Source organism: Antechinus flavipes, chromosome 1 (assembly GCF_016432865.1).
Source record: "Antechinus flavipes isolate AdamAnt ecotype Samford, QLD, Australia chromosome 1, AdamAnt_v2, whole genome shotgun sequence".
NCBI classification, from domain to species: Eukaryota; Metazoa; Chordata; class Mammalia; order Dasyuromorphia; family Dasyuridae; genus Antechinus; species Antechinus flavipes.
In genome coordinates, this window is record NC_067398.1 from 329832822 (window position 1) to 329848103 (window position 15282).

Below are 15282 nucleotides of genomic sequence, written 5' to 3' on the forward strand. Positions count from 1 at the left end.
TAATCCAGTGATCCCAGGCAATTCCAATAGACTTGGGATGGAAAATGCCATCTGTATCCAGAGAGAACTGTGGAGACTGAATGTGGATTGAAGCACACTATTTTCACCTCTTTTTTTTGGTTGGTTGGTTGGTTGTTTTTTCTTTCTCATGGTTTTTTCCTTTTGTTCTGATTTTTCTTTCACAACATGACTAATATGGAAATATATTTTAAATGATTGAATATGTAAGATCTATATCAGATTGGCTGCTATCTTGGGAAGGAGAAGGGAAGGAAAGGAAGGAGAAAAAATTTGGAACTCAAAATCTTACAAAAATTAATGTTGAAAACTATCTTTCCATATAATAGGAAAAATAAAACACTATTGAGAAAAAAAATGGAAGTACATCAAAGTTCCTTTCATTCATCAGTGACAACTGATAAACTTTTTATTAGCCTTCTCAGTTCTGTTTATCTTTTAAGGCCCACACACTGTTTTTTTTTTTTGTTTTTTTTTAGGAACAGCTTCCTTGCTGTTTTCTATTCCAACCTGTACCTCCATTTGTGTTTCCAAAGCCATCTCCATTCTTTCCCAAATTTCTAAGAGTAGCTTCACTAAATTTCTTCTACATGTAATTGCCACCTTGGGGCCCTGCCTTTCCCTACTTCTCTTCCATTTTCAATGTATTGTTCAATGTATTGGCCAATTGACCCTTCCAGAATCTGATGCTAGTACTATAGATTCATCAAAAAACTCCTTACAGGAAAGAACAAAAAATAAATAAGCAAACTAATAAAACAAAACAAAAACAAAGATAAAAGTCTTAACTTTATGTGTGATTCATTTAGAGTTGGAGTATTGAGAGTAGGTAGAATACACATACACTCACATTGTTCTTCAAATATTTAACTTGCCAAATGAATAACAGAAATACATTTCTTAATTTAGCTGAGTATAAATAAAACAATCTGCCTGGAACTTATATATCTATTTCTATCTATATTTATTTATAGCAAGTTTTACTGTTAATTTCCTATGGCTCTCTACTATGACCAGGGCAAACAGCATAATCAGAATGCATTCTTCCTATTTATTGGTAAAAGACAAACATTTTACTACCAAGTTATCTATGAATTCTCCCATCTAGGGATGTCTAATGCTGTTATATTTTATGTGTTTTATGTTATATTTTGGTTATAGAGGCAATGAGGTGGCACAGTGCTAGAGCACTGTGCTTGAAGTCAGAAGATCTGAGTTCAAATGTGACCTCAGATACAAAGTAGTTATGAGACTCTGGGAAAGTCAGTTAATTTCATCTGTCTCAGTTTCCTAACCTAGAATAATACTATTATTTATTTACTAGGGTTATTGTGAAGATCAAATTGGATAACTGCAAAGCACTTACAAAATGCCTGTCAAGTAGTAAGTAGTTAATAAATGTTTGCTCCCTCCCTTTCTTTCCCCTCATAGAGTATCATAAGCCCTATAATCTAGTTAGTTCATTGGGCTAGAATATAGTGCTGATGCCTTATGGATTCAATGCTTATAGAGTTTAGTTAATTTTACATGAATGAGTCAACACTTATAGAGGCTAATTAATTTTACATGAATGATTCAATCTTATAGAGTCTAATTAATTTTACATGAATGATTCAATCCTTATAGAGTCTAGTTAATTTTACATGAATAAAAACATTTGGGCTGCTAACTATATCCTTGTTCTGGGTACTGTTTTAAGTGAGTAGTCAATTGATCATAATTTTGCAGGGAGAATCAAATACAAAGCTAGCATCACAACTGATCAAAGGTGCCTTTGATAAAACTACAGAAGAATATTGTTTTTTGCACAGCTACTATGAAGTAAAATGCATTGTGGCATTAAGGAAAAGTACAAACCTAGAAAGTCTCTATCTTGAGAATACAGAGTTCTTAACATGTGGAAAGATGTGACATTATCTATTAAGAAGCTCACAATGCATGTCCTATTAATACTTAGCTGCAATTATCTCTGATAAAAGGTATAGCATTTTTTCCAAAATTGTTTGCTCCCTGTTTTAACTGTGACCCCTAAATTAAATTAAAAGTTTGTCTGCTCTATAGACCTTGATGAACATTAAGAGCATACTAGATATGCACAATTCTAGCTTTTCTTTTTTTAAAGGTTTGGTTCAAGAGTCTGGAATAAAATAGAGAGCATAAATGCCTAGGTTTTATTTCTCAATTAAACAATGATACTATCATTTACAAGTTACTCAATAAATTAAGTCAGGAGTTATAAACACTTCCTTTCTCTAACATAGGAGGTTTCAGAGAATGGGATTTTCTCCAAGACATAAAAGTATTCATAAATAAATTTATAATTTAGCCTGGCTATCAGCTTAGGCTTGACAAGTCACAAGTAACAGAATCCAGGGTGAGTTTCTGTTGGCAGCAAGTTCAATTTTTTTTTCACTGCTTGAGAAGATGGAGAAAACTTCTTGGTGTTCACTCTTTGTCCTATCTGTTCTCATATTGTTCATGAGTTTAGCTGTACATATATATATATATCTTATATATAACTGCTGAAAAGACTTTTTTCTGAGGAGCAATGTTAGAAAACTGGGAAAAATTGGTTGAAGATAGAGCCAGAAGAATCATTTTCTAATACTATATTCTTTAATCTATGAGACTGACTTTTTTTGAGGAAGATATTAAATTATATTAAAATAACGAAAAAATAAGTTTTGTTATATGGTACTTTAATCTATAACTAACTTTATAGAAGTATATGTATTCTATATATTAACCTGTATGAAATTATAGAAATACAATCTGTTTAGCTTTAAGAAAAAACTGGTAAGAGCACGAACTCTTTAATTACTAATAAACTTATTATAAAATATACTTGTCCCCATAATGTCTATATTTGCTCCATTACCTGTGATCCATCTGTCAGGATTCCTCCTGCAAAGTTATGGGTCCTTTTGGAATATATGCAGAGCAATAAAACACTAGTCAGAACACAGGCCAAGTAAATCAGGAAAAGAACTAAAAAATCCATCTTGAGTTCTACAATAAAATAAAAACAAGTGTGTCAGTATTTCTTAGTAAAGCATTTATCCATTTTCTGTATTTAGAGAGACAAGAAATTAAAATCGTTCCTCTTGACTATATTTTTTCAGTCATTTATGATGAATCTCTTTTTTTGCTGTTATTTTGGTGTTTTTTGGTTGTTGTTGTTTTTATGGATACAGTCTTCACCTGAATTCTCTTCCTTCTAGATGCCCCAAAGAAACTTTGAAATGTACGTGAGGCATATATAACCTATATCAAATTGTTTAGCATCTTGGGGTGGGGGAAGGAGGGAAGGAAGGAGAAAATTTGGAACCCCCAACTTTTAATGAATGTACATGTAATTAGGAAAACTAAAATAATATTAAATAAAAAGAAATCTATGTGAGGAAATATCTTTAGGGAACAACGTTATCACACCATTGATTGGTACTCTTCCTTCCCCTTCCACTTTAAAAAGAGAAACTATTTTAAAGTAAATAACTTCTAACTTAATTACAAAATATCTTTTACAGAAATAATTAGCAAAAGGTAGAAAGTGATATACAGTATAGGATGTTCCAGGATACTTAATACTTGTTATCAGAACAAGAATAATCAAGAATAAAGTGATCTAATTTCAGACCATAAAACTAGTCGATTTTGAACTATAAACTAATCTTCTAAGATGGCGGTCCCTTATAGTAATTAGTCATCTGATTATTTGGACAATGTATCACCAAATGATGTTATTTAGGCATCAGATGTTGGGGTTCAGTGAAAAATTCACAATAACTATTATTTTTGTCAAAAGATAGATTTATTTAGAAGAGGTAACAGAGAAAATGAAGAGATACTATAGGTACCAGGAATGGTAAATATGAAATAGATTAATAGATCATATAATAAGGAAAGGAGTTTTAATAATTAATGATGGAAAAGATCAGTTCCCTAGTAGAACTTGCAATTAGCCAGGAGAAAGGAAACATCCCATGAGGTTGGAATATATCCTTAGCTGGACATCCTAAAGGGGATTTAGTACTCTAAAAGGGTTATTAGTAATAAGGAGAAGTAGGGTCTCAGATGAGAAATACTATAAGACATAGTGGAGTTAAAATAGACAGCACATGGCATGGGAAAGGGGTAAAGGGAAAAACACCATGAGACAGTTCTTGGTGGAGATTCAGCAGATATGGCATGGGCCATAAGCAGATTTATAGGGGAAACATAACCACAGGGATGTGACTGGAATTTCTGACAGGACAGAGCTGGGCTGCCCATGACCTCTACATTGGGTGGACATCAAGGGTTTGAGATAACTTAGCTTTCTGACTGGATAACCTCCATAGACGTGGGACCACAGAGCTTCACTGATCTCTATCAGACCCTTTTCCCTGTCTGCACCAGGGCACAATTCCAGTGCTCCAGTTTCTCTCTACCAAGTGCAACTGGCCATCCAGGACCTCATCATAATCACAAAGCAACCCCATATGATACAATGGAATTAAGGGCTATACCATTTCCCAGTGTTAGGCTCTTATTCCTTATTTTGCCCATTCTGCGGCTTAGACAACAAAATCATTAAAAATCTACTGTATGCATGATACTGTGTCTACTCTAGGTAAGATAGTGCATGTATAAAACATATAGGACATATATAAAATATATGTACAAATAAGTATAATACAATGTAGAGTGTTACAAAGGAAAAGGAGAGATTCAGACGGTGTTTCGGAAAATTGAGCTTTTACTTCATAAATCCATCATTAGTAAGTAGCAATTCACTAACAAATTCAAATTGCTTTGTTTAAAAAATAATTGTAGGAAAAAATTAGCCTACTTTCCTTCTTTATGCTTCTGGGTTAGAATAATCTTGATTTTATTAAGGCCTAGAATTAAGTATGAAGATACTACAATATTTGTGTAGGCTAGACTGACTAAATAAAGTCTGGAAGAGTGAAAACAAATAGAAAAAGATTTTCTGAACCTGAAAAAGATTCAGTGGGAGGTAATGACCAAACAGGAGATTTACTACCTCGGTGCCAAGGAAAGAAGAGAAATGAACACCCTCCCCCCCCCATGAGCCAACTAGAAGTAAAAAAGAGAGACTCCTGGGGAAATTTTTAGCAAAAGAAGCATTTCCAGAGATAACTAAAGAGACTCTGTGTTAAGGATAAATTTTAAACGGGTAAATTGCCTAGAGGCTTTGAGGCCCTAAGATTCAAAGAGTTGTAATAATAGCAGCTGAAGTTCAGACCCAGAGGGTAATTAGCACCAATTATTGAGGAGCAACAATTAGAGAAGATATTTAAAAAGCAAGGGGAAAAGGAAATCCTTTTTTTTTTTTTTTTTTTGAGTAGTAGTAGATAAGCAAAATGCTATAAAGATTTAGATATTTTAAATTTTTTTCATTCTGAATTTAAACACCAAAAAGAACATTTGCATGTTAATAGCAGAAAACAAAAATTGGACTATATATCAAATTTTAGTCTCCATTTTATATTGCTTGCTTTTTTAAAAAAAAAAAGCAAGCAATATAAAATGGAGACTAAAATTTTTTTTTAAGTCTATAAATTACTTTCAAAACTGCTGCTTATCCACGCTTTCTTGTAACTGTCATCCGATCTCTTTTGTGTTTTTTATTATTGTTTCAATGGCACTTTTTAAAAAAACATAACTATTACTAATGCTTTCCATCCTCAAACACAGGGGAAAGAAAGATCAGTACTAAATACGCATAATACAAAAACAAACAAATGCACACTGTGCCCATATCCAAGAATATAATTATTTCTGGAGCTTGAGTGCTTTGCCTCTCTGTCAGGGAGGGGATAACCTGTTTCTTTATGGATCCCAGAGATACATAACTGATAATTATTTTAAAAAGTCTTTTATAGTAGTTTTTTCTTTATTTTGTCATTGTAGAAATTGTTCTGACTATATTCTTTTCTCTGAATAAATTCATATTTTCCAAGGTATTCTACATTTATCTTTTAGATTTCTTTTGCTAACACTAGATCATCGTATGCATATGCCACAATTGTTCAGCCATACCCTAATGGATGAGTACCCACCCCCTTAGAATGCATTTCTTTCTTTTTTTCCCCTTTTAATCCCTTCAGGATAAATTTGTTTTGCTTGTGACTTTTACTTCCTCGATATTATCCTCTCTTGCAACCTTTCCTCACATATCCTAGTTGTTTTCCTATGGAGTTTGATGTATTTCTACACCAAAATATAAATGTATTCAACCCTCCTCTAACCATGTCAGAAAAGAGCTTAGTCTGATACCTGGTCCCACTATATACATGTTTATATACTCTTCTCACAGAGCCTAGTTATAAGAAATAGAAAGTTCTTTCTACATTAATGTATTCCTTTTCCTCTCCCCTTTTCTCCCTCTTAAAATGCTGAGAATAGAATCAATGCCCTCAAGGCCACCATTTGTTTGTTTGTTTTTTCCTAATTTAATTCATTATAGCTTGATAAAATATCAAAGAACCAAGGTCATCCACTGCATCTGTAGATTGAGACCAATAGTCTTGGACTTTTGTATGGCCACTGGACTTCAATGATTCAAGAAGAAATTGAGGCTGACAACTTTGTGCAACTCTGCCTCACTTAAATCCAATTCCTTTGCAAGTCAAGACATTACCTGCCTTTGCCATCTGCATCCAAACTGAATATGGATCAAAGCATAGTATTTTCACCTTTTTTTGTTGTTGTTGTTTGCTTGTGTTTTTTTCTCATTTTTTTTTCCTGTTTGATCTGATTTTTCTTGTGCAGCAGAATGAATATGAAAATATATTTAGAAGAATTACACTTGCTTGGCTATCTTGGATTTGCTTGCTGTATCGGATTGCTTGCTATCTTGGGGAGGGGAAAGAGGGAGAGAAAGAGAGAAATATTTTGAAAATTTAGAAAAATAAAATGTTATTATCTATATGTACATACATGGGAAAACAAAATATTATTTATATATACATATATTTTAAAAAGACTAAATGCAGAGACAAATAAAAAAAGACATCACCCCTTGATGTCATTGGTCCTCTTGGAAGAATGAATGAACATTTAACTCCCTAAATACCTTTAAGAGATATTAAGGTTATAAAGAAATACTTGTTTCTTCTCTGTGTGAATATTTAACACATCACCAAATAGCATCTTCTAATTGTTCAAATTGCCTTTTTTAAGTTTCTCAACTTTTGTGTAGTAATTCCAAATTCTGACTCAGTTTTGTTTTTTTTTTTTACAGAAAAGTCCTTTATTCCATTAAAGATTCATTTCCCCTCTTGAGGATGATCCTCAACTTTGCAGGTGAGTTATGCTTAGTCATAAATTTTTATATTTAACTTCTAGAACACTGTATTTCTAATCTCCTTTTGTTTAGTAAAAAACAACAGATCGTCTATGATCTTGATTACTAATCCCTGGATACTTGAACGAATTTTTTCTAGATGCCTCTTTTAAACGTAGGAACTCTGGATTTTTGCTGTTCTTAGAACTTTTGAGAGTTTCTTACAGGAGATAAGTGACAGATTCTATCTTCATTGTAATCTCAGTTTCTAATAGATCTGAGCATCTTTTATTTATGATCTCTTGAAATAAAAGGAACAGGCTCTAAAAAAAATTCATTTTCAGGGAATCCAATTATCTATTTTTAAAATTTTGTCTCTTTTTCCTATTTCAGAGTCAGTAACTTCTGTTCATTTTAGACTAGTTTTTAAGGAGTTCATTATTTGGGTAAGGTTTACCATGTTTTATTCTAAACTATTTATTCTCCATCTAATTATTTCCTCCAAAAATTTTTTAACCTCTTGCTTTATTTATTCTAGCTTTTCATCTACTCCATATGAAAAACCCATTTTTCCCCTTAAAAAAAAAAAAAAAAGAGGGGAGGGAGAAGGAAAAACTCATTTCCTCCCCCTTCAAATCTCTTTGTACTTATTGGATTACTCTATTTTGGATGCTTGGCCAATTTTTTTTTTTTAATATACTGATGAGTTTTCTTCAGTTTACTTATATAATTTCTGAATTTATGTCAGGGGCCAATTTCTGAGATGATTAACTCTGTTTGGTCTTGTCTTTTGTTACTTAGATTCATGCCCTGACTTCTACATCCTGGGCTTGATGCTCTTTAGACCACTGAGATAAAGAATGCTGGGTCTTCAAAGATCTTGTGTTATTTCTCAAAACAGTACTGGAAATCTTGGAATCTTAGGGTGAACCTGTCTGAGAGCTACCTTGTATATCATGCAGTCACTGCTGTTCCTTGTGACTTCTGAGGTTCACCATTTAGGTTTCTGACTATCCTAGAGCTTTCTTGTAAGAGCTCTTCACCAAGATTGTTTCTAAATATATAGCACTTCTGGTATACATTTCTCGGGTGATAATGGCTTATTTGCCTGAGTTTTTGATGCAGTTGAACTTCTTGTTTCCCAATCAGACAGCAGTCTTGGTCAGAAATAGTGTTTACCTTGATTTTAGTAAAAGCATTTGATAAAGTCTCATGATATTTTTGTAGAAAAGATGGAAAAGAATTGGAGGTGACTAGTGTTATATGGTAGCCAGAAAATTAAATGTCAACTCAGACTACAGTAAGTCAGGCACAGAATTAACTGATCAACAAGCATTTAAATACTTACTAGATGCTACACTGCACTAGTTGCTGTGGTACAAATACAAAAGTGCTCAGGGACTTTTCATTCAAACAAAAAGATATATCACATTTAGAGGAATGATACATAATATATTTGTAAATAATTATAGATATCTATGTATATGTTCATGAATGTGTATACATATATATGCATGAGTGTATATGTGTGTGTATATAGACATATACATATCAGCGTGTTTAATTGTTGCTTTCTTGAGGCAGGTGGGGGGAGGGAAGAAAGAGGAAAAGAAAGAATAAAGTAAAAAGTTCATAGCAGAGAATAAAAACCTGCAAGAGGACAGCACTGAACACAATGGATAGTATTTACTACATAGGCTTTCTTGATAAGAAAATCTATTGTTTCATATTTTAAATCCTCTCTTATTTTTTGCTGTGCAAATGTCAATGTCTTTTTTTTCCCCCTTTTCCTATTTTATATTTGTGTTAAATAAACTTTTTTTTTAAAGAAGCCTAGCTGGTAGGCCCTCGTGGATGGCTAGATGAAATGTGAAATACTGTCTGGAGCCAACTTTGAGAATAAGTATGTTAATAGACCCACTGAATTCTGCCCTGGTCAGATCACATTTAGAGTATCACAATTAGTCAGAAGTGCGACATTTTATGGATATTGATAAGCTGAGAGCATCCAAAGGGTAATCAAAATGTTAATGAGTTTCTAATTCATGCCATTAGGACTGGTTGAAGATAGTGAAAATGCTCAGCTTGGAGAAAACTCAGGAGAACCATGATAGCTACCTTCGATACTGTAAGGGCTATAACAAGAAAAGGGATTTTAATTTTTTTCTGGTTGGTCTCAGAAGGCAGAAGTAAGTTTTAGATACAATTTGACATTTTTACTCCATCTTAAAAGAAATCCTAATAATTATCCCAAAGTATAATAGTCAGATTCAAGAAAAAGTAGACTCTCCTTCATTGATAATTTTCAAAGACCAGACAATTTCTCAGATATGTGGTAGAGAGGATTCTTTTTCAAAAGTTCCTTGGGAGCACTGACTGTCTTTTGTCTCTTTTTTGTATCCCCAGTGTTTAGCATGATGCCTGGTACACTGAAATATATTAACGTTTACTAAATGAATTAAGGAACTGAAGTCACTGAGGCTCATTCCTACTCTGAAATTCTTTAATTTGTAAACAAAAGATCAACAATGTCAGACTAGTAAAATGGAACTACTAGGTTCTAGGAGAACCTAAAAATTCTTCCTCCCTGCTAAGTCCAGCCCAAGTAGTTCCATGTATAATAAAGGTTTCTGAGGGAAATAGTGGGACCCATGGAAAGAGAACTCCTCTGATTCTATGAATTGGTGAAAATGCTTTCCTCTTACTGAGCTCCCACCCAAGATAGTACTTTAAGACACAAAGGCTGTACAGATAAATCAATGAGGATAAGTCCAGTAATAGAGGGGTCTCTATGTAGCTTGCCAAAACAGAGCACAAGTTAAAAATGACATCCTTCAAAGATAGGAAAATGTCTTACTACTAAATCCTGAATTGAAAGTTTATTTGCTACTGATACATTACTGGTGGAGTTGCGAATGGATCCAACCATTCTGGAGAGCAATCTGGAACTATGCTCAAAAATTTTACTATCAAACTATGTATACCCTTTGATCCAGCACTATTACTACTAGGCTTATATCCCAGAGATCTTAAAGAAGGGAAAGGGACCCATATGAGCAAAAATGTTTGTAGTAGCCCTTTTTGGTAGTGGCAAGAAACTGGAAACTGAGTGGATGCCCATCAGTTGGGGAATAGTTGAGTAAATTGATAAATATGAATGTTATGAATGTTGTTCTGTAAGAAATGACCAACAGGATGATTTCAGAGAGGCCTGGAGAGACTGACATGAATTGATGCTAAGTGAAATGAGCAGAACCAGATCATTATACACTTCAACAAGACTATAAGATGATCAATTCTGATGGACGTGGCTCTCTTCAACAATGAGATGATTCAAACCAATTTCAATTATTCAGTGATGAAAAGAACTATCTACACCCAAAGAGAGGACTGTGGGAGAAGATTGTAGACCACAACATAGCATTTTCACTTTTTTTGTTGTTTGCTTGCATTTTGCTTTCTTTCCCAGTTTTTTTTCTTCTCGATCCAATTTTTCTTCTGCAGCAAGATAACTGTATAAATATGTATGCATATATTGGATTTAACATATATTTTAACACATTTAACATGTATTGGACTACCTGCCATCTAATGGAGAGGTTGGGGGGAAAAAGGGGATGATTTGGAACTTGCAATTGGAAGCTTTGCAAGAACCAATGTTGAAAAATTACCCATGCTGTTTCATAAATAAAAAGCTTTAATAAAAAAATTAAAAAAAAATTTTTTTAAGTTCATTTGCCTCGACTTACTTTAAAACCCCAACCTTTTTTTTTTTTTTTTTTTTAGGGGGGGAAGTCCATACCTTTGATTTTATTCTTACGGAAAATTTTCTTCCATTGATAAGAGATCAGCTATGACTTTCAGTTTTACAAAACTGTCAGGAGCATTTAAAGGGAAAAGCAAAATGATCTTGCTTATGGTCATACAATTAGTGTGGATCAGAAACAGGACTTGAACTCTAACTCCAAAGTCAATTATCTATCCACTATGTGTAATAATGCTTCCCATATACATACTTCGTGATTATAGTTAAAAGCTGTGAAACAAAAAGCATCTTCTATTTCACAGAATTAATGACTAGTGTGGGATTACTGAACAGGTAATTACACGAAAAAAGAACAGGTAATGTAAGAGAAAAACAACAAAACACGTAAAGAAAAGCTAATGGAAAGAAAACAGGAGGAAAGAACAGTATATAATAAGGAGCAGAAAATCTGTTATAATCACTTAGAACTCATTTTAGGAAGTAGGTGGATGGTCCAACTAAACGACCATCATGAATACATGGAAATATGTTGGAACGGTATTATGATATAGCAGAAAAGGTGCTATGCTAGAGAAATCTATGTTTAAATTCCATTTAATAGTTGTTTCATGACTCTAGGCAAGTCATTTAATTTTTAATTTATTTAATTTTTAAGACTCATTAAACTTTGAGAAGTTTTTTCACATATAAAATGGTTCTAAGAACTCAGGTAAGAAAGTTGATATAAGGATCGAATTATATTCTATAATAAAATACTTAATAAATATGAAAGAACCAAATACATGTCAGTATTAAGACAGTGTGTTGCTGTGGAAAAAATACCAGATTTGAACCATAAGAAACCTATACTTGAATTCCACTTGATACTTACCAGCTGATCTGAATATCAAGTTTCTCATTAGGAAAACTGGAATAATATTATAGTGCTTACAACCCAGAGAGTTGGTGAATCAAATGACATAAGGGATGCAAATAAAATATCCCCTATATTTCAGGAATTATTTTTAATATAAGAAAAACTCAATCTCACAATCTTACTATAAGGAAAGCTTTGTAAGCCTTAAAGTCCTAAACATAATTTTTTTATTATGTACTCATAAATTTTCTGCCAGCCAGTCTAATCTCTAAATGAGTCATGAGAAGTCTCACCAACAGGTATTGCTTCTCTATCTACAGTGTCTTTCCTCTTCACTTGTTTTCTTCAAGAACCAAGTCAAAGCACAACTTTCTAAGCACAATTTTCTGACTTTTCCTGAGCCAACTCCGCAACTTTCCTTCTCTGATTTACTGTAACATTTGTTGTTACTCTTATCTCCTTAACTAGTAAGTCCCTTGAGGGTAGGTAGTATATCTTAAACCTCCTTATATTCTAAATAGCACCTAGCATAGTGCTCAATTATTATTAAGTAGGAGCAAACTAAAATAGTGAAAGGAATACTGCCACATTTGCTGAGGTTCTGTGTCCCTAATACTCTCAAATGTCAAGGGATGACTGAAATCTATAGTGATAAGGCTCTGGGTCAGCAGTACAAACTGGAAGAAATATTAAGGACAAAAAGACAAAATCATAGATGATATGTAACAGAGCAAAAGAAGCAAACATCAGGAAGGAGTTTTGTCCTGGTCAGAACACAAATGCAATAGTATATGTAGTTCTGGATGCCACATTTTGGAAGGACACTACAGAGCATTAGCAAAAAGACAACCAAAACAAGTGAGCTACCCAGAGACATGCATACATACATCAAGATCTGTATTTAACCTTGTAACTAAGACCCCTTTTTGCCACTTTTTCTTTCTTAACAACTCATAATTCAGTTAAATCTACTTTAGTCAACTGTCAACTATGTATGCAACACAATGCTAGAGTTATAAAACATTGATTTCCCACCCAGGAGAGTCGTGTTAAAAGTGCTGTGGAAATGTTAAAGATATAAAAATATAAATAATACAAGGACAAGCACAAAAGATAGTGTCTTAAAATAGCTTTATTGAGTTATATTATTTCCCTACTTTTTATTTTTGAATAGGTTTTTGTAGGTTAGTATGAGGACCTAAATGTCATTTATGATACTGTTTCATTAGAAAAGTCAACCCAGTTAGGTGTAAAACTATTTTATATTGGAAGTTTCCTCTATTATCTAATATGTGACATTTCCACGGATTTGCTGATTTTTTCTGTTATAAATTATTCTTTAAAAGAAAGTCTTCATTGCTTTTTATTAAAAGGCAGAAAATAGGTGTAGACTGTTTTAACATTTGATTTCCATATTCAATATTTATAGTGATATTCAATATTTATAGTTTATCTAAAAAGAGTTTTTACTTTAACATATTCATAATAATTATATTCAAGTAGTTTTCTAATTTTCTCGGATTTTAAATCACATTAACACCATATTCCAAAAACAGCAGGAAAAAACCTCTGAGGGAAAAATCTGATCTTCCCATTATCTAAACTGAGATTTTCTGTAATTTGTTTTGTGGATCTGATACAAATTTACTGTTTTAAGTCAATCAACATGAAAATATAGAATCTGATTTGACAAGCTGAAATATTGAAGCATTCAGGAAAATATTGTCTGCAAAAATTTCCGTCCTGGGCTCTCTTCTCTTTTGCCTCTAATTTTCACTTCACAGCTGATCTTATCAGCTCCCATGGATTCAACTACCATCTTGATGCTGATAATTCTTAAATCTTCTATCCTGTCCCCACCCTCTCTGCAGATCTCCAGTTTTGAATCTTAAAACTAATTGCCTTTCAGAAATCTTGAACTAATGTCCCATAGACATCTTATACTTAACAAATCCGAAACAGAATTCATTATCTTTCCCCTTAAGGTTCCCTTCATCCCATTCCTTTATTACTGTATCAAATAACATATTTGTCCAATTCCTCAAGCTCCCAACCTAAGAGTCATCCTGGATTCTTAACCATCTCTCACTCCCCCATACCCAATCTGTTACCCCGGCTTGCTGATTTCACATTTGCAATATATCTTGAATTTTCCCTTCTCTATTCTGACACTGCCAATACGATTAGTAAAGGCTTTTATTGCCACTCTCCTGGATTAATGCAATAGATTGCTGGTAGGTCACAAATCTCTCAACTCCAATCCATTCCTTCATTAAGCCACTTAAGTAATTTTCCTAAAGCATAGGTCCAATTTCCTAAAGTATATATCAATAAACCCCAGTGGCTCCCTGTTACCTTCAAAATCAAATACAAAATACTCTGTCATTCAAGGTCATCATAACCAGCTGTCTCCCTTCTTTCCAGCCTTCTTAATGCCTTCTCCCAGCATGCACACACGATAGGACTCAATCTCCATAGCATGAGAATTTTCTCTGGTATACTCTCCCTCAATTCTGCCTACTAACTTTTCTAGCTCCCTTTAAATTTCAACTAAAATCCCATCTTACACAAAACCTTTTCATTTTTAAATTAAAAATTATTTTTTAATTTAAACCCTCTTACTTCTAGTGTTGTAAGGAACCCTAGTGAGCAAAGAATCTTAAATAAGTCTCAGCCATGTGTAACTTCTTTTTGCTAAGGAGAATATGCTTACTGTTATCTTTATAGAATGCCAGGAAAGCATAAAGGAAGGCCATCATTTCTTGTACATTAATCAATAAGTATACTTTATTGCAGACCTGTGTTTACCATGGAAACCTGGCTAGTTCCTTGAGTAAACATAGTCCTTCTAAAGGAATGAATAAATATTCTCTTTGGTGGGCCTTTATAAAATGGAGCATTCTGTGGGGAGGGGCAAGGGAACATATTACATCTCTAGTTACACATTAAATGAGAATATTTAGCATAGTGCCTTCTTTGTTCTCAGCCTATAAAAACCCTTTGGTGTAAAAGGACTTTGAGGATCTGGGCTAGGAAGTCTTTACAAACTTGACTAGCAATGGCTCCCACTAGAGATTCTAAATAGCTGTCACCATAAGGCTCCCAGCCAAGAAACCATGATGTTGATGCTTCCTCAAAGTGGTAGTGCCAAATGTTGGTTGTTATAGTGGCCATTGTGTTTGTTAATTGGTATTACTTTTGTGCTATGAGTTTCCCCTTCCCTTATATCTTATTTAAATCAAGGTTCTGAGCAGAAATAAACTAGTATCCACCCACTCAACTATGTCTGTTGAAATGTAAATTCTGAACCTAGGTTAATTTTTACCTGTATTATTTCCTACTTATCCTGCA

At 33.4% G+C, this 15282-nt stretch overlaps 1 protein-coding gene across 3 annotated transcripts in view; it reads right to left on the bottom strand.

Moving 5' to 3' along the window:
• Positions 1-15282, bottom strand: part of ZDHHC4 (zinc finger DHHC-type palmitoyltransferase 4) — a 38705-nt gene that overhangs the window by 21161 nt on the left and 2262 nt on the right. Inside the window, exons 2-3 of one of the 3 annotated variants that reach the window (XM_051967145.1) lie at positions 6720-6875; positions 2897-3027 (exon numbers count right to left, since the gene is read on the bottom strand). In XM_051967145.1, the coding sequence (XP_051823105.1) occupies positions 2897-3027; positions 6720-6759 (171 nt within the window). In that variant the 5' untranslated portion in view covers positions 6760-6875. Of the gene's footprint in view, positions 1-2896; positions 3028-6719; positions 6880-15282 lie in introns of all 3 variants that reach the window. The other 2 variants (XM_051967140.1, XM_051967152.1) reach the window with 2 other exon arrangements.